The sequence below is a fragment of the Leiobunum rupestre genome, chromosome 8 (assembly GCF_980474605.1).
Source record: "Leiobunum rupestre chromosome 8, qqLeiRupe1.1.hap1, whole genome shotgun sequence".
Taxonomy (NCBI): domain Eukaryota; kingdom Metazoa; phylum Arthropoda; class Arachnida; order Opiliones; family Sclerosomatidae; genus Leiobunum; species Leiobunum rupestre.
The window spans coordinates 39,181,068-39,204,073 of record NC_143391.1 but is presented as its reverse complement, the minus strand read 5'-3'; the positions used below and the strand labels follow the sequence as shown (position 1 = coordinate 39,204,073).

General features: G+C 35.0%; 2 protein-coding genes across 3 annotated transcripts in view; one reads left to right on the top strand and one right to left on the bottom strand.

The window, feature by feature from the left end:
• Window positions 1-250: 250 nt before the first annotated feature.
• Window positions 251-23,006, bottom strand: part of LOC149933372 (uncharacterized) — a 105,555-nt gene continuing 82,799 nt past the window's right edge. The window contains exons 4-5 of the mRNA XM_090157282.1: window positions 16,976-17,089; window positions 251-524 (exon numbers count right to left, since the gene is read on the bottom strand). Coding sequence (XP_090013408.1) covers window positions 17,058-17,089 — 32 coding nt within the window. The 3' untranslated portion in view covers window positions 251-524; window positions 16,976-17,057. The remainder of the gene's footprint in view (window positions 525-16,975; window positions 17,090-23,006) is intronic.
• On the top strand, window positions 1,618-3,431 carry LOC149933373 (uncharacterized). Of its 2 annotated transcripts, none has more exons than XM_090156145.1 (5): window positions 1,618-1,964; window positions 2,020-2,144; window positions 2,221-2,539; window positions 2,685-3,056; window positions 3,118-3,431. In XM_090156145.1, the coding sequence occupies exons 3-5, from the start codon at window positions 2,296-2,298 to the stop codon at window positions 3,195-3,197; spliced, it is 696 nt and encodes a 231-aa protein (XP_090012271.1). In that variant the 5' UTR covers window positions 1,618-1,964; window positions 2,020-2,144; window positions 2,221-2,295; the 3' UTR covers window positions 3,198-3,431. The 2 variants fall into 2 exon arrangements, with proteins under 2 accessions (XP_090012271.1, XP_090012270.1); XM_090156144.1 differs by having other exon boundaries at window positions 2,218-2,539.

Genomic DNA, 23,006 nt, shown 5'->3' with positions numbered 1-23,006 from the left:
AAATATCTCTTACAATAAAAGTATCTATCTAGCTTATAAAAATGAAACTTGTGCAGAAGTTTACAATAAATTTGTTACGAGATAAGTTTCCATCTGAGCTATTAAAATAGTACATGTTCTTCGAGGCGTAGGGATATTTATAAATCGTATTTTCGGATGTAATAGTTTTAATAAGTCGTTATTCAATGTATTTAACGTCAAACTATTTTTATCTTACCAAACATATTTTGAAAAATTAACGGGAGCCTGCAGAAGGTAAAATGAAATGAATTCTTCGCTATAAGATAAATATTATATACTTTTGATATAACTTCATGTTCTTGGCTTCATATCTTGTATTCAATTTATTAACCGACTGCAACTGAATGTGGTTCTTCTCTGTCTATAGGGACTTGGCAGTGCTACGTCCCAGGTTTTTTTCAATAGTTTTAATCGTGGGTAGAAAAATGTGACCACAATAGCGGCCACGGCCAAAGCTACGGAGTGCCAAGTCTCTATTCTCTGGATTTGCAATAGACTCCGACCTGAAACAAAAATGAAATATTAGTATTAAAAAAGTCGGTCATGACGAAAAAGCATCGAAGTGATACTACTCTATTGTCCAAACAGATTGTAATATTAGCTGTCGCTAAGATTAAGGATTCTATCGATAAGAGATCTAGCCATTAACGATTCTATCGATAAGAGATCTAGCCCTTAACGATTCTGTCGATAAGAGATCGAGCCATTTATGATTCTATCAACAAGAGATAAAACCATTAATTATTCTATCGATAATATATCGAACCATTAACGATTCTGTCGTAGACTTGTAAAAATCCCCGAAGAAGGAGGAAGAGTTCCTCCGAAACGTTGGATTCTTTAAATAAATAAATTGTGAATTTTAAAATCGTTTTAAGTCCCTTTTAATTTAATTTTGATAATATATCTAGTCTTTAACGATTTTACCGATGAAAGAACTAATCATTAACGATTTTATCTTTAGGAAATCAAATTATTTGTGTTTCTATCGGTAGAAGGTCGAACCATTTGTGATTCTATCGGTAGACGGTCGAACCATTAACGATACAATCGAAACGAGTAGAGCCATTATCGATATAATTGACAGGAAGTTGAACCGTTAATTATTCTACCGATAGGAGATCGAACCATTAACGATACAATCGATATAAGTTTACAAATTAATTATTCTACCGATATGAGATCGAACCATTAACGATACCATCGAAAGGAGTTGAACCATTAACGATACCATCGAAAGGAGTTGAACCATTAACGATACAATCGATAAGTGATCCAGTCATAAACGATTCTATTCTAAAGAAATCTAATTATTAGTGTTTCTATCGGTAGATAGTCGAACCATTAACAATACAATCGAAATGAGTCGAAACAATATTGATTCTATTGATATCCCATAGAACCGTTATCGATAAACGTACTCCTGAAAAAATACGCGTTGCACTTGAACGATCAATTATCTATTTGAAACCATAAATGTTTTAAAATTTCCGTAGACGGCGCACCCAAGCGGATTTTGTACGCGAAAAAAATGTCCTCATTATCTCAAAATCAGGCGTAAAGAGCCTGGTCCTAGAACGACGCTGTAATTCGCTAGCGAAACGGGTATAGGTGGCGCTGCCGTCGCTACCCCTGCAGCTTGGTTTTCCAGCGTATAGTGGTGATCCAAATCAAAACAAATCCAAGAAATATGGCGGTTCACATTAACGCTAGAGGTGGGAGAAGTTGTGCGGTCCCTTTTTGCAATAATACTGCGCTTAAAAAACGTAAAACTGAAGAAAATAGTTAAGAACCAAAGCCAGGATTATCATTTCATAAATTCCCAAGTTGTAAGAAACTTTTAAATGTATGGTTAACAAAGATAAAGTCGGGGAAAAGGCCTAGTAAGTGGGCTCAGATTTGTAGCGCCCATTTTACAGCTGATGACTTCTTGGAAAGAAATGGTGAGATGCAAATAATATTAATTTTTTTAAAATAAATTAATCGAAAAACTCGTAGATCTGTAAGAAGACGTTTGAAATGTAACGCCATTCCCTCCCAAAAATTGCCATGTAAGCCAATTAAAGAATCAACCGAAGTTAGATTAAAAGAACGAGCTCAACGTTACGTAAAGCGTTCTAAAGGTATTCTTATTTTATGGTAAACTTTTGTGAAATAATAAATAGAATAATAACACAAATTTAATTTTAAATCAAGCAGTTCTATGTTCAACATCACCAATAACAGATTCCATTGCTCCAAAAGTTGTTGAAAGCGCAAGTGAACCAGCTCCGGATGATAAAGTTTTTGTCATTATCAAACTTAGCTATGCTATCTGAAGTAACAACTGAAGCTCAAGGAAAGGACCAATCTCACAAACCATCTAGAGTAATAAATGCGTCTATTGGTGTTCAAGTTTATTTGGACCATGGAAAGTATTTTGCTGGGTCAAGAGTTGGAATTTCAAGCAATGGAATGAAAAATGCTGATTTTGTGTCTCTTACTGGCATTGGGAAAGAACTATTTGAAAGCCTTTCAAGTGAGGTTTTAGGGCTTGAAAACCAGAGCAAGCTCTAATTTTCTAATGCTTGTAAAATATAGGGTGCTGTTAACCCTAATGAAACTTAAGTCAAATTTGACATTTGACGCTGTGGCTTCATTATTTGTCATTTCGAATCGAACAGTTTCAACATATTTCAAAAGAACCCTTTGTGCCCTTGCTGAAGTTTTGAAGAAATTTATCTTTTGGCCGGATATGGAAAATATCAGAAGTAACTTTCCTAAATGTTTTAAAGAGTTTAATAATACTCGCATTGTGTTGGACTGCTCAGAAGTACCTATGATGAAGCCCAACACATTTCACGACAGAGTGGCAACCTACATCCATTATAAAGGAACTCACACAATAAAAATTCTCATTGGAATTTCACCTTCTGGCATGATCACGCTCGTTAGCGACCCCTGGGGTGGAAAAGTAAGCGACAAGGAAGTCACCATTGAGAGTGGGGTCATAAATCTTTGTGAACAATTTATTGATGGAATTATGGTTGACAAAGGTATGCATAAAAGTGTAATATGCTAAAAAAATATTTTAAAACTCATTCAACTTAAATTTAGGCTTCCTTATTGAAGATGAATGTGCGGCCAATGGCATAGCTCTACACATCCCTCCATTTTTGAGAAAAATAACAGTTTAGTAAGGAAGAAAGTGTAAAAAATCAAAAATTGCATCAGCTCGTGTTCACGTGGAGATAGCCATTCAAAGAATCAAATTATTTAAAATTTTAAATGATAAATTTGACCTTGATTTAGTTCCCTACTGTGACGAAATTCTGAAGGTCATATGTGGATTAGTAAATTTACTAAAACCAATTCTAGCAGATGATAAATTTGATGACTAAGTTTAAATCTTATTTAATGACGATGATGATTATTTTATTAATTTTTATCAAATAAGTTTAAAAATCTTTTATTATAAATAAGACCAAGTAAAAATTCATTTATAACATTAATTGATCAAATTCATTTTACTTTTCTTATATAATACTAATTGGCACAGTACAAAATAGGAACTTTTTTGTTTTAAAAATCACTTACTCTTGACTAGTAATGGTAAATATAATTTGAAATAAAAATTGCACAATTTGACTATGTTTTGTTTCAAATAATCTTCGTCTCTTTGAATATCAATTAAAAGATAGCCCTTGGGAGAATACAAGAAAAATGAGCATGTTTTTATGTTTAACACAAAGGCCAAGCTGAATTTGTGCATAGTAGCTTCTACAATCGTTAGTTGGTAAATAAATTCCGTCTTTTCCAATTTTCAAGAAGTTAAATTTGTTTTGAGCGACAGCATCTTCAATTGATATTTTCTTCTTAATCTCGAGTAATTTTATCTCTCCATTTTCCATGTATAATCCATCTGAACTAAAAGCTAGAAATGGATTATTTAAGTTAATTAAGAGGCCATATTCCAATACTTGTACTTTTTTAAGCCACGGAAATTTGGCCCGAGCAACTTTCTCCATTTTGTTCCCATTTTGATCCTTTTGGGCTTTCTCTAAACATCCGTTCTCCTTCTTCTAAGGCTCTTGGCTTTTCCCCAATGTATTTCCAAATTTCAACCATGGTGAGATTCATTATTATGGAATAAATAAAGGTTAAAATAGGATAATATAATAGAATACCAATTAAATGTTAGCATACCTTTTTGAGATGTCATCTTTTATTTGAACAATATTGCTCCAAGGCCTATTCTAACAATGTTTTAAGTAAATCCAAAAGGACTTCAAATCTTAATGACAGTATATAATTAGAACCAAACATTATGTCTTTAAACTTGACATTCAATCCTACTTACCAAGAAAACACTAATTCGCTGTTAAAACGTATATAATACCATCTCATCAGTAGCACACCACTATTTGCTGAATGCTGATCACCACTATACAGTTACACGCAGTGTGGATAGGGGGCGCTGCCGGAGTTTTCGTTAGCGAATAGCTAACCTCGGTCATCGTGTAACCAGGGCCGTTAAGCCGCCAAAGAGGGTCATAGTAATTCCCCCATTTCGCGAGGGGTAGTTTTGGGGGATTGTTTACGCCGTAAATGAAAAGGGGGGTGATAGTTGTCGTTTTCTCTCACCAGGGGGGAGCCCTGTCTAAAGACGTTGTCCGCCGGAGCGAGAAGTGACGATTTGAAGAGAGCAGCTCGTCCCGGCAACACGGCCAGAGCCCTCCTCACTCTTCAGCTACGAGTCCTGTTGTCTTTCCGAGTGAGGAGAGTCCTGATAGGGGGCGCTGCGCTTCTTGCATCGTCGCCCTAAAGGCCCCCTCCCTCGAAACAAGGGGATGACATCCGTTTTAAGCCCATCTATGTAAATTAACGCCGCTATCTTAACGTCCGAGCAGCCTCGTGGGAGAGACTCAACTCGAACCCTCTTCAGTAGGCCAGCCCGCGTCGCCTAGTGAGTGCGTGTGTGTGTACGGGATTAAGGGCCCATCGCTTCCCATCATTCCAAGCGGCTGCACCCTTCTCCCGCCTCTTTCAAACTTTTAACGCGTCCTGCTTCGAGCGCCGCCACATACACGTGTTTTGTCTCGACGAGGGTTCTTCATTAAGGCCTAATGAAGAATCGCCGTCGTGCCACCTAGGAGCAACAAACACAAGAAGAACGTAGCTAGCCTTTCAACACGCTATGGCAGTGTTGTGTACAAATTTCATTGGACGAGCCTTTACGCTGAACGTTTTAAGGGCGGGGGGAAGACAATTTCCGAATTTTCCCCTTCCGACGGCAGCAGGCGCTAAAGCGTTTAACCAATGAAAATTGTACGCGAGAAAATGCACGACTTTTGACGGGTTGCGTTCTCCTTGTGTGGGGTGCGGTGTTTATTGCTCCTAGGTGCCACGTTTCCACACGGATACCGAGCACCCTGCCCTCTACTCTATATGACCAACAATAACCCCATTTATGGTATCAAGAACGTATTTAGGTTTACTGATAAAGCGGAGATTACATTTCAGGCTTATACCAGACCTCTTCTATAGATGGCGCTTTACAATCGCTAAAAATGGAAGGTTTACGTTAGTGAGTAGAGTTTGCAAGTTCTCTCCAAGGCACAACCTTAGGCCTAAGTCATCAAGCGACTTTTAAAGCCATTAATGCAGGTAGCCGGGTTACAATGCGTAGGATGGTGGGGCTAGCCCTTAATGCCAGGCGAGCCAACAGCTCCCTACACTAACTATTACCGTTAACCTCAACAAGTTTTAAGGAAGGGGAAACCAGTGGGGAGAGAACTTGCAAACTCGACGCGGAAGGAGGGGTTCCTAGTTTTCATCCAGTGCCACAAGCGGGGATCGAACCCGGCTTCTCTTGCTGCGAAGCGAAAGTGCTAACTACTCCGCCACCCCACATTCACATCTCACGAACGCGCCTATGTAATTCAAGCGGTACTATTTCCAATTCAGTTGTATCTGCGTAATCTCTGTTCATTTGAATACAATCTTGGTATTCTCGATTCTTCTACCTCGTACCTAGTTATCTGTAATTTAAATAACTTCAAATTTGGTCAAGATGTCGGCCATGGTAAAGGGGGCTGACGTCACGTGAAAGCTATTTACAGGGATAGGAGTTCTATCGCTTTGGTTTAATTGGGTTAAATCTTCACACTGTTTAGGGTTGTTTTTCCCGAGTTCATCGGTTTCCCCTTTCCATAGAAACGGTTAACGGTAGTTAGTGGTGAGAGCTGTTGAATCGCGTTGCATAAAGGGATTGCCTTCAGACCTGTTTTAAACGATGTTCTTTGCCTTGAATATTAGCATAAGTATATAATATAGTTCTAACGAAATAAGTATTCTCGTAGAATATAAATATAATTATTTCAAACTAGTTTTGAAAATTATAAATTATATTTATTTTGTAATTTCAGTATCTCAAATAATCTAAGTATGAAATTAAAACAAATCTTTATAATTGTTTTTCGCGCTACCAGAAGTCTATTATAGCCCCCCCATTCGTGGAGAAGTATGAAAGTCTTAGTTTAGCTCAGTTTATTTGAACATTTAATCGGAAATTTTACATTCAAATCAGGGTCGATTCGCGAAATATACTGTTCTTCGTAAATGTTTGTTTATTATTTGATTATTTGTATGCCCCCCCGAACCAAAATCCTGGTTACGCCATTGATAGTACCACCGTGGAACTGAATAACTAAAATAAAATGCGGAAAAATTTCCAAAAACATTTCCGCAAATCGGAAAAATAAAAAATTGAAACATAAATTATTTTTTAAGGGTTTTTAATGTTTTTTAACTTTTTATCGATATAAAATGTCTAATATCAGTAAACATACAACAAAACGATAATAGTGTTACATTGTTACTTTTAGTTTCGAAAAAATGAGGCGAAAATTCCGCTTTATTTAAATTTGCAAACAATATATTAGACTAATCATGGAATTAAAACTTTTTTTTTTCGGAAAATAGGCCTAGATCATTTTCCAGAAAATTTTCCGACTTACAACGCTATGAATAACTGTGGCGGGCGACAAAACTTGCGCTTTAGTAGTATCATATATAACATAATCACTCATAAGTATGCCATGAAAGAATTTTGTTTAATGAAAGTTTGTTCACGGGAAGTGACGTAAATTACGTCCCTTCCAACTCGTTAGTTCTTGGCTATACGGAAGTTAGAGAAACGGATCTATAGTTTAGCTCGTGCCTTGCGGTCACGTGATATCGTTTCCATGCCATCCTTTTTAATAGCCCAAGGATTATAATAATTTTTGCATTTTTGGATCCGCTTATTGTAAGGTGTCATTGAAATTTCTTCTATAAAAATGTTACGCAGAGGCATACTTAAGAGTGTTGATGTTACACATGGTAGTATTCGATTTTATTATTTGACAAGAGCCACGGCAGATGTCGCCACTAATTTTAGATTCTTTTGATTTTTAACAGACCGATTATTGTAGAAGGAGGTCTTTAATATAAACTTCTGACGGTACGCATTGCGCACCATCTACTTTGTCTTTCCGTCATGTCCGTTCACGGTTTGTTTGGTTCGCAAATGGCAAAAAATGTCCGTTCTGTCACGTTGACCATAACAAAGCAGAAGCAATATCCGTTTGCGAGGTTCACTGTTTTGTTGGGACAAATTGAAAAACAGTGTAAAGTAGTGGACAAGTTTTTTCGGATGCTTTTGTCATCGAAGATAGGAAACTTGGGGTCCTTTCGCAAATTATGTAACTCAAAACTGTCATGTTCCCCTCGTAACACACGCACTCTGACCCCCATCAATTATAAGGACAAAATCGCTCATTATTGAAGATATTTTTGTTAAGATTTTAGTATAAACATTTTCAAGGTCGTAATCTCCCTGTAAGTGGTAGTTATTTTAGTTTCGCCAGGCCCGTATATGGGGCGGGGGTGGGGCGCCCTAAAATGTATACTTGAGCATCCCCAACCCGACCCGACCCCGAAAAATTTCAATTGCTCAACTACCAAAAGATATTATCTAAAATATTTGTCTTTTAATTTAAAAGGCAGAGCTACAGTTAATTTCAGCAAATATTTAAAACATTTTAACTATAGTTTTGAATTTTTTTGTTTTCGCGCGTTTCAATCAGTGTTGCCACACGTCAGGGAAAACAGGGAAAAGTCAGGGAATTTAAAAATGGGTCAAAAAAGTCAGGGAAAGGTCAGGGAATTATAAGAATTTGTAAAAAGTCAGTGAAAAGTCAGGGAATTCACATTAATCTTGACACTTTTTTAAGTTAATTTTACTCTAGATCTATGGCAAATTCTGCTATTATTATTTAGATCATTGAAAGGTTTGTTAACTTTGAAATAACTTTTGTACTGAAAGTTGATTTAATTTATTAACTTGTGATAAATATAAAAGTTAAAAACTGTCTAATTTTGGCTTTAAAAAGTCAGGGAATATAATATTTTATCACGGTGTAAAAATGTATAATGAAATGTATGAAACGATAAAAGATGTAAAAAATTACTCCTCTGTTAAACGAATTTTTAAAAAACAAGCTTTTGAAGACTTTTTCAAATAATGTTAAGGAGTCCTTAAATCTCAAACAATAATTTGTGTAATTAGCTCCAATCTAAAAATAATGCTTACTTCTTAATGTTGTTCCGTTATGTAACTACATTCTTTTTTTTTAACTTTACATTTAACTGTTAATTTTACGAGTTTTTTTTTCCTCATTTGATAGTTATTTATTATATTTACTCAAAAAAGCGAGGGCTATAAGTCACATGCTGACTTGGCCCTCTTACTACAAAAATATGTAACAAATTTAAAATAAAATGATTTGATTTGATTTGATGGTCAGGGAAAACAGGGAATAGTCAGGGAATTTGAATCCGATAATATTGTGGCAAGCCTGTGACTGCACCAAAAGTTTAAATATTTCAATTGAAGAAATACCGAACTAGCGAATCAAAAGTGTTTCGACGGATATAACATTGCCTTGGTATTTTTGGGCTACACCAGGATACACGAAATAGAGAAAAGTGATTAGACAATATTAAACTACAACAATGGTAAAACTTTCATAGGACTGCAGTTCATTTCCTCGAGGTGTATCCTACTATATTAAAGAAAACTATTAGCTAATCGTCTTAAAGATTAGTTGTTTTAAATTCAATGAAAAAAAGCGAATCCTTAAATATTAAAAAGTAATACCAACTAATATCATATAACATCGGTTACCTGTCGAAATTCAAATTAAAAAAAAAATAGTTGAAAAATAAGATTTTTAATATCAAGGCATTGATATCCCCCAAAAATAATTTGCGTCCCCGTTCGAGTTTTGGCGGCTGGTTACGGGCCTCAGTTTATAATCATATTTTTTTAATTAAGATTTTAGTTTCGCCTTGTTTATAATATTTATTTTTATTCAGATTTTTGTATATTTTGGAGATAAACGCTTTGCCGGTTGCAATCGCCCTGTTTATAGTAATTAATTATTTTTTATTAAGATTTTAATATATTTTTAGATAAACATTTGTAAGGTCGAGATCGCCATTTGCTATTTAATAGTAACCTATTTAATAACCTTTAGCTCGTACAATAAAAAATTATAAAAACCAATAATGTGTCTTTAACTTGAAATAGTTGATAATTTAGATTTATTCCAAAAACAACTAAATTACAATTGATAAGTTTTTAAAAGAAATATTTAATTTAAAATTAAGTAATACCAGTTTTTTTAAATTATACCATTAACGGTGTAAATTTGGTATGGCCACACTACTTTCCCCTTATGACGTTTTAGAATTATAAATGCTAATACTTATTTCCGTTTAAAATCGAGGTTTGATTTCAATTATTCATTTTCGTTTCAAATATAAATGAAATCTGTATATTTTATAGGCCTTTGTACCGTAATTATTAAATTTCGTAACGCGGTCGCTCTCGTTAGATGGCGATAAGTGCTCCATGTTTTACGTTTTATGGTAATCGTAAACTGGAGGAGCCAGCCACCGAATAAACGATGGGTGAATGGATATTTTAGGGTTGGTTGAATAATAATATACATTGCAAAAATATTCTATAAAAATACTATAGAACTGTAATAGATATACTATACTAAACTTTGGTTATTTTTAAAAATTCATAAAAACCCTAGAAATGATTACTCGTCTTCTATAGAAATAGTTACGCGATAGAACGTTAATAGAAAATGTTTTTTTGAAATTGTAAAATTCTGGCAAGATGGCGATAAAGAGTTTATAGAAAATGTATTTAAGATATTTTAACACTATGGGCAGATTGAGGCAAAAAGTTTATAGAAAAGTTTTTTAGAAATTGTAAGTCTGTTTCATGATAGTGATAAAGAGTTTATTGAAAATGTATTTTAGAAATTGTAAATCTGTTTCAAGATTGTAGATTGTCGATGTTGTGACAAAGTGTTTATAGAAAATGTATTTTAAAAATTGAAAAACTGTGGCAAGATGGTGATAAAAATTTATATACTTTTTTTTTTAGAAATTGAAAAACTATGACAACATTGTGATAAAAGATAATAGAAAATATATTTTAGAAATTGAAAAACTATGACAAGATTGTGATAAAAGATAATAGAAAATATATTTTAGAAATTGAAAAACTATGACAACATTGTGATAAAAGATAATAGAAAATATATTTTAGAAATTGAAAAACTATGACAAGATTGTGATAAAAGATAATAGAAAATATATTTTAGAAATTGAAAAACTTAGGCCAGGGCAAAATCTCGAACCCCCTACGTACAGGTATATAAACCAAACCGGAATATATATATATATCATCGTGTGGGGGGGATATCCCAAACTGCAAGGATATGATGAAGAATCTGATCGCTATAGAAAATCCGGGCGTAAATCATTGGGGGAAAATGACAGCTTTTATTGGGTACCTAGCCCCTTAAAAATAGCTTCTAAAAGATGATCCTAGCTTCGGCGGGGAGATGTCGAGATTCCTGGCCGCAAATTGTCGTAGTAGCTTCGGAAGGCGAGATGCCGTAAATTTCATAAAAGCGCGCGTCAAAAGAATTCCGGGCGTCTTTTTAATTGACTTCCGTTCTGTTTCTGGTAGCGGAGCGTGGGAGTTCGCCGCGCCCCCCGCCGGGATCAACGGGAACTCTTCTTAATTTATACGGCGACCAGGAATGGCGTAACATTCCGATCCCATTCGAACTACCCAAACTTTAATAGAAAGATTTTTGAGCTCAATTCATCGCGGGTGGGGTTCGACGACTGACTCTTCGGCGACAGGTTACGAGGATCATTGGGGCGGCTGGTTCGGATACCGGTATCCAAAATATCGTCCGATACCCTCCCCCTTTAACACGGAAAGACACCCTCCCTCCCTCCTAGTTTTTACGGTTTTTGCGCAATTTCAATTTGCATAATATATATCGCATTTTCTTGATCGATTTCTTATCCTTGCGTTGCGACTTTTAAAGTTTATTTTCTTCAAAATGAACGTTTTATTTCGAACGAACGGGTATTTATTACCCAGATAATATCCTGTGATCGTGTAATTTTTGGATTTTGCTCTCTTAAAAATAGTGTCTAGTAACTATCATAATAATAATAATAATATAATTGTCCAAAAAAAAAGGGCTATAAGTCGCTCATGACTTGGCCCTTAATTCTCAAAATGTAAAACCATTTATAGTAAATAAAAAAATTAATTGAATTGAATTTAAGGGGGTAGCTTAGACGTATTTTGTTAGTTCTGAAAGTTAGAGCTAGCCGATTTACGTGGTTTTTTGTTGAACGAGCATATGTGTGTAGTTCTAATTTTTTTTGTCCATGGAAACGAATTGATGTAGTTCTAAATTTGGTTATTCTCATTGAATTGAATTGGTGAACGAACATTATGGCGTAGTTATAAGTTCGGCTTTTCTCATAGAAGTGAGCTGGTGAACGATCATTCTGATTTAGATCTATATTTGGCTTTTCTCATAGAAGTGAATTGGTGAATGAACATTCTGATTTAGTTCTAAATGTGGCTTTTATCATAGAAGTGAATTGGCCAACGAACATTCTGGTGAATAGTTCTAAATTTGACTTTTCTCATAGATGTGAATTGGTGAACGAACATTCTGATTTAGTTCTAAATGTGGCTTTTTTCATAGAAGTGAATTGGCCAACGAACATTCTGGTGTATAGTTCTAAATTTGGCTTTTCTCATAGAAGTGAGTTGGTGAACGAATATTCTGATTTAGTTCTAAATTTGGCTTTTCTCATAGAAGTGAATTGGTGAATGAACATTATGGCGTAGTTATAAGTTCGGCTTTTCTCATAGAAGTGAGCTGGTGAACGATCATTCTGATTTAGATCTATATTTGGCTTTTCTCATAGAAGTGAATTGGTGAATGAACATTCTGATTTAGTTCTAAATGTGGCTTTTATCATAGAAGTGAATTGGCCAACGAACATTCTGGTGAATAGTTCTAAATTTGACTTTTCTCATAGATGTGAATTGGTGAACGAACATTCTGATTTAGTTCTAAATGTGGCTTTTTTCATAGAAGTGAATTGGCCAACGAACATTCTGGTGTATAGTTCTAAATTTGGCTTTTCTCATAGAAGTGAGTTGGTGAACGAATATTCTGATTTAGTTCTAAATTTGGCTTTTCTCATAGAAGTGAGCTGGTGAACGAATATTCTGATTTAGTTCTAAATTTGGCTTTTCTCATAGAAGTGAGCTGGTGAACGATCATTCTGATTTAGATCTATATTTGGCTTTTCTCATAGAAGTGAATTGGTGAATGAACATTCTGATTTAGTTCTAAATGTGGCTTTTATCATAGAAGTGAATTGGCCAACGAACATTCTGGTGAATAGTTCTAAATTTGACTTTTCTCATAGATGTGAATTGGTGAACGAACATTCTGATTTAGTTCTAAATGTGGCTTTTTTCATAGAAGTGAATTGGCCAACGAATATTCTGATTTAGTTCTAAATTTGGCTTTTCTCATAGAAGTGAATTTGTGAACGAACATTCTGATTTAGTTCTAAATTTGGCTTTTCTCATAGAAGTGAGTTGGTGAACGAATATTCTGATTTAGTTCTAAATTTGGCTTTTCTCATAGAAGTGAATTTGTGAACGAACATTCTGATTTAGTTCTAAATTTGGCTTTTCTCATAGATTTGAATTGTCGAATGAACATTCTGATTTTGTTCTAAATTTGGCTTTTCTCATAGAAGTGAATTGGTGAACGAATATTTTGAGTAGCTATAAATTTGATTTAAAACTATAATTTATTGGTATTATATTTGTACTCGGAGGGGCTCGTTTTGTGAGTATTACAAATTAATAATAATAATCAGCTAGGCTAATACCCAAGGCACCACCTTAGGCCTAAGTCATCATGCGACTTTTGAAGCCCTTAATTCAGGTGGCCGGGTTACAATGCGTAGGAGGGTGGTGGCAAGCCCTGCATTCCGATGTTCAAGTTGAAAATATTGTCACAATTAGAAATATTATTTTAATAAGTAGAATCAGAAGTATATAATATAATCTTTGAGATAAGTATTCATCTTTCAATATTGATAATGTTATTCGCTTAAAACATGTGTATTCGAAAAATCGTGCGAGGCAATTTCGATATTATAATGATTATATAGAATGTTTGCATGAAATCTGCATTTCATTTTTATGCCATAAACGAATACTTATCTGACATTATACTTTTGGTAGAACAATTAAAGACGTTTAAAATGTAATTAACAATATAAACAGTAAAGTTCGAAAAATATAATAGAATAAGTTATAATTATTGGCTAGCAACTTTTAATTTGAGCGTAGAAATCTCGCCTTAAATGTGAGCTTAAATGGGCTTAATTGCTTGACATTCCTATATAAAAAAAACCCCAAAAATCTGCCATGGCTCGGAGGACCGGCTTCGGTTGTAATTACTGTATTTGGGTGAATTGAGGCTAACCGAATTTGTCATCTCTCGCCCCCCCCCTCCTGTATACCCGCACCTTTCTACCTGTTTGCTTAGGTCTCCCAAAACCGGTTTTTAAACCTCCGTTTTTGTTACTATCATAAGTAACGTAACGTAGATACGAATGTTATTATCATAAGTAACGTAACGTAGATACGAATGTTATTATCATAAGTAACGTAACGTAGATACGAATGTTATTATCATAAGTAACGTAACGTAGATACGAATGTTATTATCATAAGTAACGTAACGTAGATACGAATGTTATTATCATAAGTAACGTAACGTAGATACGAATGTTATTATCATAAGTAACGTAACGTAGATACGAATGTTATTATCATAAGTAACGTAACGTAGATACGAATGTTACTATCATAAGTAACGTAACGTAGATACGAATGTTATTATCATAAGTAACGTAACGTAGATACGAATGTTATTATCATAAGTAACGTAACGTAGATACAAATGTTATTATCATAAGTAACGTAACGTAGATACGAATGTTATTATCATAACTAACGTAACGTAGATACGAATGTTATTATCATAAGTAACGTAACGTAGATACGAATGTTATTATCATAAGTAACGTAACGTAGATACGAATGTTATTATCATAAGTAACGTAACGTAGATACGAATGTTATTATCATAAGTAACGTAACGTAGATACGAATGTTATTATCATAAGTAACGTAACGTAGATACGAATGTTATTATCATAAGTAACGTAACGTAGATACGAATGTTATTATCATAAGTAACGTAACGTAGATACGAATGTTATTATCATAAGTAACGTAACGTAGATACGAATGTTATTATCATAAGTAACGTAACGTAGATACGAATGTTATTATCATAAGTAACGTAACGTAGATACGAATGTTATTATCATAAGTAACGTAACGTAGATACGAATGTTATTATCATAAGTAACGTAACGTAGATACGAATGTTATTATCATAACTAACGTAACGTAGATACGAATGTTATTATCATAAGTAACGTAACGTAGATACGAATGTTATTATCATAAGTAACGTAACGTAGATACGAATGTTATTATCATAATTAACGTAACGTAGATACGAATGTTATTATCATAAGTAACGTAACGTAGATACGAATGTTATTATCATAAGTAACGTAACTTAGATACGAATGTTATTATCATAATTAACGTAACGTAGATACGAATGTTATTATCATAAGTAACGTAATTAAGTAAACACGACTGTTATTATCATAAGTAACATAACATAAAGACGAATGTTATTATCATAAGTAACTTAATCACGTAAACACGACTGTTATTATCATAAATAACATAACATAAATACCACTGTTATTATTATAAATAACATAACGTAGATACGAATGCTATTATCATAAGTAACGTAATTACGTAAACAGGACTGTTATCAGGGCCGGCGGATCGTGTTAATCTCGGGTGGGTAGTCAGAAGAAGGGGGGGCGGATTTATTGGGTTATCCTACATAAAAAGATAGGCATATATAATACTAATTAAGAGAAATTGATAGAGGTAAAAACTACAAAAATTTTGTATTATTCAAATTTATTATTACATAGTATTAATTGCGCAATGCAAAAACTGTACTGCGCTTTGCATTTTCGGAAAGGAACTGATTCAACAATTTTTCCAAATATTTTGACGCGTGATTTCATGTAGCTATTAAAATTCATATGGCTACGTGTAACGATGTTTGAAGGATCTGAGTACTAATATTTAAACTCAATTATATAGAAAGGTAGAGACAACGTTATAAAACGTAGTACTGACAACTGTGGGTACTTTTACTACCCCAATTTGTGGTAGAAGACTTCGTTCCTTAAAATTAGGCACCGATTATTTAAATTACAATTATTTAAAAAATAAATGGAGACTTTATGGCTTTGGTGTCAAATAAGCAGTTTAGGGAGAATCAGTTATTTATTTTTTGAACACTTACATTAGAGCCCACTACTAACCAAATAATCAACTCAATATCATATATGTAATATACATTTAGTATCGTTTACCTTCTAAGGAAATGAAAAGACTTGTCAAAGGTCTATGCTTAAGTTGTGATTTGCCCTTTTGGGAAGACTGCATTTTACTATTCACGCTTGTCTCATTAGAATTAAAAACTAATATTTAATAACCTATTTTACAAATTTACTTCTGCAGTTTTTATACTGAATGAATTAACTTAATCAAGGAGGGGTAAAATACCCACCCGGAATTTCCCGGGTGGGCACTTCTACCCACCATACCCACATTATCCGCCGGCCCTGACTGTTATTATCACAAGTAACATAAAAATGCACATCCGACTGTTATTATCATAAGCAACATAATAATGCACATACGACTGTTATTATCATAAGTAATATAATAACATAAATACGACACTTCGAATTTTTCCACTGCTACTTTTTTTTAATGATAGTCAGTTTCGGTAATCGCCATATAAATCATCACGTTGTCTACTATAATTAACATTAATCGCTAAAGTATTATGTTATTTATGTTATTATTATTATTTGTTCGCCACTGTGGTACTGTTTTTATTTGTAAGATCCTTAAAATTTTAGACTCTTGGATACTTTAATGTTTTTTAATTATATTTCGTTAATTTGTTTGGCCCAAGGTTGTCGAATGCGTTTTTTTCTTCTATCCGGTTCTGTTACATCTCTTTAAATTGGGCAATTAATTTGATTAATTAAAATGATGAGTTACTGAGATTTTACGTAATATTAATTTTTATTACTTAATCAAAATATGACATTTTCTTTTACATTTAATTACTTTTCATTTCTATTCTTACGATTTTGGTTAAAGCCTTAAGCTTGTTTTCCACTGGCGCGCGCAACGACGCGTTTCTCAGCTTACAAACGTTGAAACGTTTTTACGCGCGTAAAGAAAATAACATTATGACGCGCGCTAGTGGAAAACAAGCTTAAGAGTCAAGCAAATATTTAGTTTTTAAGAACTTACAATTAAGTGTACCTTCCAGGCCCGCTGTCATGATCTTCTATCGAAGCTCCTCCTTTTTTTTCACCCAATTGCACAGCGCCTCCTAGTACCAGTCGTATGAACGTTTTCTTTTATCTGTCGATAAAACGTTAATAATTATTAACGGTTAAGATAAATTTCATTATTAATTAGATTTAATAAATTATAGGTGAATCAAACGATCAAATTAAATAAATTATTAAAAAAATATGTTAAGACAAGTCCCCGGTAGATGATGTTACTGTTTCATTCTGAATCAGATTTCAAGTTAGTGCTAGGTATTACCATAAGTAAAACTTCCTTTTGTTTTAATTATAATTTTCATATCTAATTTTTTCTCAACACTGACACTCTCACCCAGCACCAACTTGGACTTGTAACCGAACTAAATAGTATATTATCGTCCTTGACGTATTTCGACACTAGGGGGCTATGTGCTGAATTGAACATTGCTTAAAAAGTTTGGCGACAATTTTTTTTGAGTGCGATACTTATTACTTATTGTCATAAGCCTCCTCTGGCTTCGTAGTCCTTGATTGTAAATAAACCAATATGGTACTACTTTTTGAATCTGTAAAGAGATCGACTCTAGGTTCTGAATAAGAACAATATATTTAAAGGCCTAAATCAAAAGAACAAATGTCGTTGGTAGGAAAATAATGCGCATGAGGCTGACGGGGGGAGGCATCGGGAAATGTCGGAGGAAGAGCCCAAAAATGCCAAGCACGTTGGTGAGGTGATAAAGTTAGAGACGATCGTGTAGCAATCTTGTGGTCGATTTAGGCTCTCGTCCCCCGTCCTTGGCGTCCTTACAAGCGACGAGACAATCACCCCTGATTTCCTCCGGTTAATCTGGCAGGCTGGGGATGCGACCAGAATGAAGTCGAGCCCGGAAAATGAACTGACCACCGAGACCATTATACCTCGTGTAGTCCGTACTCCAGGACAAGCTGTCTCGCCAGCTGACCATGTTGCGACGGTCACTTCGCTCCTAAACTCTCAATTTCTTTTCTGTTGATTATCTTATTACTGGTAAAGATTTCATTAACGTGTAAGACTGTACAGGGTGTTTCAAAAGGATTTGTAAAAATTTTAAGGAGTTTACGCTGATTACCTCGATTTGTTTACAAAGTACTCTTTTTCCTATCACACGAACCCAAACCTTAATGTTCGCGTTTCCCTGCCGCTTGGTTTGGCGCTTGTTGCAGTCTACTTCCAGGGGCTAGTAGGCCACACTTTGAAGCTCTCTGGCGCTCTTTTCACTCATCGTAGGAAAATGGAAAAAAAAACAGACATACTTCTCAACTCACGCTTTACAACTACTTAAAATTATTGCATAACCTTTTGAAACACCGCCTGTAAAGTTTCGTGAAGTGTTTTTACACGTTCATCTTTAAGGTGGTACTTAAGCTCTATTATACCAAATTTAACAATTTATTTCTTTATACATTGTACAAAATTAGACGGTAAAATATTTAAAATAAGAACCATCCTAATTCACATTCTCGTTCAAAAGCGCGTAATGCTTAAAACTGTTTAAATTTTGGACGTTAATGGATTGTTTCCATAGCTACACCATAATTTCGCAATCGTAACACCATAAGTTAACTATAATTGACATAAAAGTGGAAGTTCCATATCTATTGTAGGGAGCCATTTCTAGAGTCATAAGTATATATTTTCGTACGACATAAGTGTGTCGGGTAAATAATTTTACGGAGAGCTATTTCTAGAATGACCACTCATTTTTGGTTTACTTTAGACCCGGTCATTCAGTGCTAAGTGATAAGTTCCGTTTATTTCTCGTCAAATCTACGTCAGTTCCGATGTAGAATTTGTAGATATTCATTTTAACACACTTATAGAACGTACTTATAGGCTTATGGTAAAACATTTCATCTCGTTGAAATGGCAGACTCCAAGTTATGAACCAATAACGCCATTTTAATATATTTTTGTAGCCAGTGTGAAATTCTGTACACCGATTACGTAATCACAGCTCGATTACCCATCGATTATAGAATGGTTACAGTGATAACGGGATGATTGCTCCGATTAAAGAGTGATTACAGAGCGATTACCGTAATCATTTCAGCCACAGTGTAAGCTGGTTACGGTAAGTGGTTTGTTAATTTTAATGTATTGACCTGCATGCTAATATATCTACAAAGATTTTTTGAAATAATTTTGTCAAATAATTATGTTACACATTTTCAAGAACGTATTTATTTATACCATAAGTAACATAATAGCCATAAGTATAGCCCAGAACGATATCGGTTAACGATAGTCTGTCGTGGAGTTAGTGCGAAATAGGAAGTTTCCGAACTCGTCCCTTCCTACTCTTTCCGTTGGCAAAATAGTTGGTTAGTTTGATGGCTTACACGCGTTTAGGTTTGAAATTCGAAAATAACTAACTTCTGAAATGGAGCCAGTGTTTATAATTGTTATTTTTATCTTTCGATTCAAAACTTCATCATTATTTCCCAAAAGTAAGCGTTATTAACACTTTTGAAAGCATTTCAATATTCAATAGGCCTTGGCTGGTCCGTCGAAAAGGCTGCCGGCGGACCGTCGTTGATTTTTCGGTCATCCTATGAGCAGATCGCGGAGAGCTGTCAGTCCGTCGGTACGTAATGGTTTACGTTGTCATTGGCGAAACAGACTTACATTAGAAATTTTACATTGGGCGAATAGGAAGTGTCATACTTATGTTTATTATGTTACTTATGTTTATACATAGGACGATCCCCGGGAATCATGGTCAAATTCTTCTCTCCACCGAGCACATGAAGTGGGGTAGAGAAAAACGTAACCGGCGTTATTGTATATTATACCACTAATTAATGAAATTTGTAATTTTATTAAACATATAACTTTGCAGAATCCCGTTGATTCAGTGAAATTTACTATGACTATTATAACGGCAAGAATTAGATACGATCATAGGCATTATATTTTATATATAAAATTTATTGTTAGGCCTATTTTATTGAGAGCCCGAAATGTAAAAGCAGACGCTTGTATTTTTTGGCCAAATATTTTTGAGATCCCTCAAAATTATCTGGCCATAGAAAGCGGTTGCGGAGCGAGAGCCCATAGCCATTGTTAGGATCAAATAGTACGCCTTAAAATCCTAGCCTGTCGCCCGTTGCGCGATATATGTAGTTTGGGCTGCCTTTGCTCGGGGGGGTGCTGCAGTGAGATGACTCCTTCCCCCCCGCGCGATATTCCTGTTGGAAAAGTAGGCTATATCGAAACACAGTCGACCGTGGGGGGGACCCCGTTGAGACGTTCTATATCTTCAGCCCTCTCATCCATATGCATGAAATGGTAATGAGGGTTCTCGTGTAAATATGGATGCAGGCGGGAGAGCCGAAGCCAGCGCCATCTAGGAAGCCTATTTCTCGCTAAAGAGAGGCGCCGCCGCGTGGGGGCATCCCTCGAAAGCTGGCAGCGCACACATGCCCCGGTGTTCCGATACTGGCTGGACTCGCTGGCTTCCATTATGTCTCTCTTATCCGCTTAAGTTTATAAGACAACAGAGCTCGGAGGTCGTCTATTATACAAGAACGCTCGGTTCGGGCTTTAGCCGCTAGGGGGACCACTGATACGTGCCCCTGTTGAGATCAACTAACCCCCGTAGACGCGTTATTAAAAGTACAAACAAGGAAACCCTTTCTTGTAGACTTTTTCAATCAAATATATTTCACTGTCTCTCTCACCTCTCTCTGGTTCTTGTTCTCGCATCTAAAAACCTTCGTCAGAGTGACCGAGCTGAAGTTAATGGACACCGCGTGGCCGTTGACTATGTCCGCCATTCTCCATCACCTAGCGATGATTTTAGGGGATGATTTGGTTAGCTTTCTCTCTTCTGAGTATGAATGGGCGGAGGTTTGACCAGATTTTAAATATTTAGATGTGAGTGTGAAAACCTATTCGTATCGGTTAATTTGTTTAAACAAAATCATTGTATTCTTTAAAATAACGATATCCTATTGTTTGTGATAATATTTCACTTATTATATTGTTAAATTTTGAGAAATACGCTAGTCACGTACGCTACCTTAGCTGTATGCAATAAGTCTATTTTCGGCGATCAACAAAGCAAATTAGTACAGAAGCAATTGAATCTTTCCCGAAGAAATTAATAACTTTTCAATTCTTACTAAAAAACAACTGTGGAGCAGTGTTACCGGTCATGGTTGGTCACTACAGGCAATATTGTCTTCGGTATGACGTCATTTCCACGTCACTTGATTCACACATAACTCTCAATAATAATATCCTAAAACTGACATACTTATAAAATATAATTATAAGTTTATGACATTAAAGTTTTCAATGTCTAACGGTTTTAGCTGGTGCTGTTCATTCGCAAACTTGGAGCTGCAGTCAGTATACTAACATCGATTATATTTCTAACGTACTACCCGTCACATCTGCTAATTTTCACACAGGTATTATTCCAAAACGCAAAACAAAAGATTAAGGTTTTGCTGGTTAAAGGACAGTAATGATAAAATAAGGTTAAAACAAATAACATAAATTTGTATTACAGAGATTTTCACATGAAAACCATATATGGTTAACATTAAAAATTATTTTATGACCCCGTCACAATGGGTTTTTTTTAAAAGTTTTATCATAAATCTATAAAATTGTTCCGTAAGTGTGTCTTTTCGTAAAATATTTAACCGCGAAATGTTCAAAGAGTGACATCATCACGACAAAAAATCTCCCCCAAGCGAATCGTTTTTAAAGGCTACATGAGACAAAAGAGAAATTGGACGCAAAACTAAAAGCTCTCAGTAAATTTCGTATGTAAGTGTCATACTTATGTAATATTATAGACTTATGGTTTTACCTTAAATAAGTACTTAGAAAGCACTGCATTAAAATGGAGTTTTGATATTAACCATAAATCTCGCTTAAGCGTTGAAAACAATTTCCCAGGAAGTTCAAAAGTCACTTAGAAATTTATAAATATATTTTTTGAAAAACTGGCGATCGTTAAGAGTTATTTCTCGCTTAAGCGCCGATAGGGGTCCCCGCGCCTGTCGGTAAAAAGCCCCAATGGCCCCCTACGTACCACCACCACCACCACCGGGATTGGGGCAGGCGGTATCTCGCTAATTTGCATACATTGAACGTCTTAAATTCGATTAGTACGTAGCGGTGTATTGTCGAGCGGAGCTGCATCCGTCGAAGGATGATTCAGATATTCGTCGGCGACGTAGAGCCGCAGCGAGCCAAGGCTTCGCGCGTGACTCACGTGACGCGCGTCGGGATTTCGACGGGCCGAGGACGATCCGCCTAAGCCCTCCGCGTGCCACCGTAACGACCGCCTTCGACCCGAAAATATTCCTTATTTTAAAGGGTTATTCTGCCCCCCTGCGCCACCCATTATGAATTACGGTGAATTGGCTTCAGAATCGGTTGGTCCCTCTCGCATTGGGCAAACGCCGCAAACCTAACGCTCCCCGAAATGTCCGTTTATAAAGATTGGTGTAATGAAATCGACTGTGTCATTTATAAACTGCGGTTAACGACGACGATTCTATTAAATGGCTGGTTCTTTACTGTACGTAATTCGATTTAAGGATGTTAATAATTTGAATTTAAGTTAGTTTTTCTAATTGTTTATTTATTCACTGTTTTATAGAATAAACCAAGATGTTAATTTTACTTTTTTAATAATGTTTTTAATATTATAACAATGTGAATTTCACATAAATTGTTTTTTATTTAATACTATTGCGAATAAACCAACGAGCTTAAATATTTTTATTCATTTAATAGTGTTGCGAATAAACCAATATAATAATAATAATAATCAGCCAGGCTAATATGCATTTTTCGTGTTGTTCCTTATTCTGAATTAAAAAATATGATTTTTTCATATTGTTCCTTATTTCGAATAAACCAATATGCATTTTCCATATTGTTCCTTATTCTGAATAAACCAATATGCATTTTTCATATTGTTCCTTATTTCGAATAAACCAATATG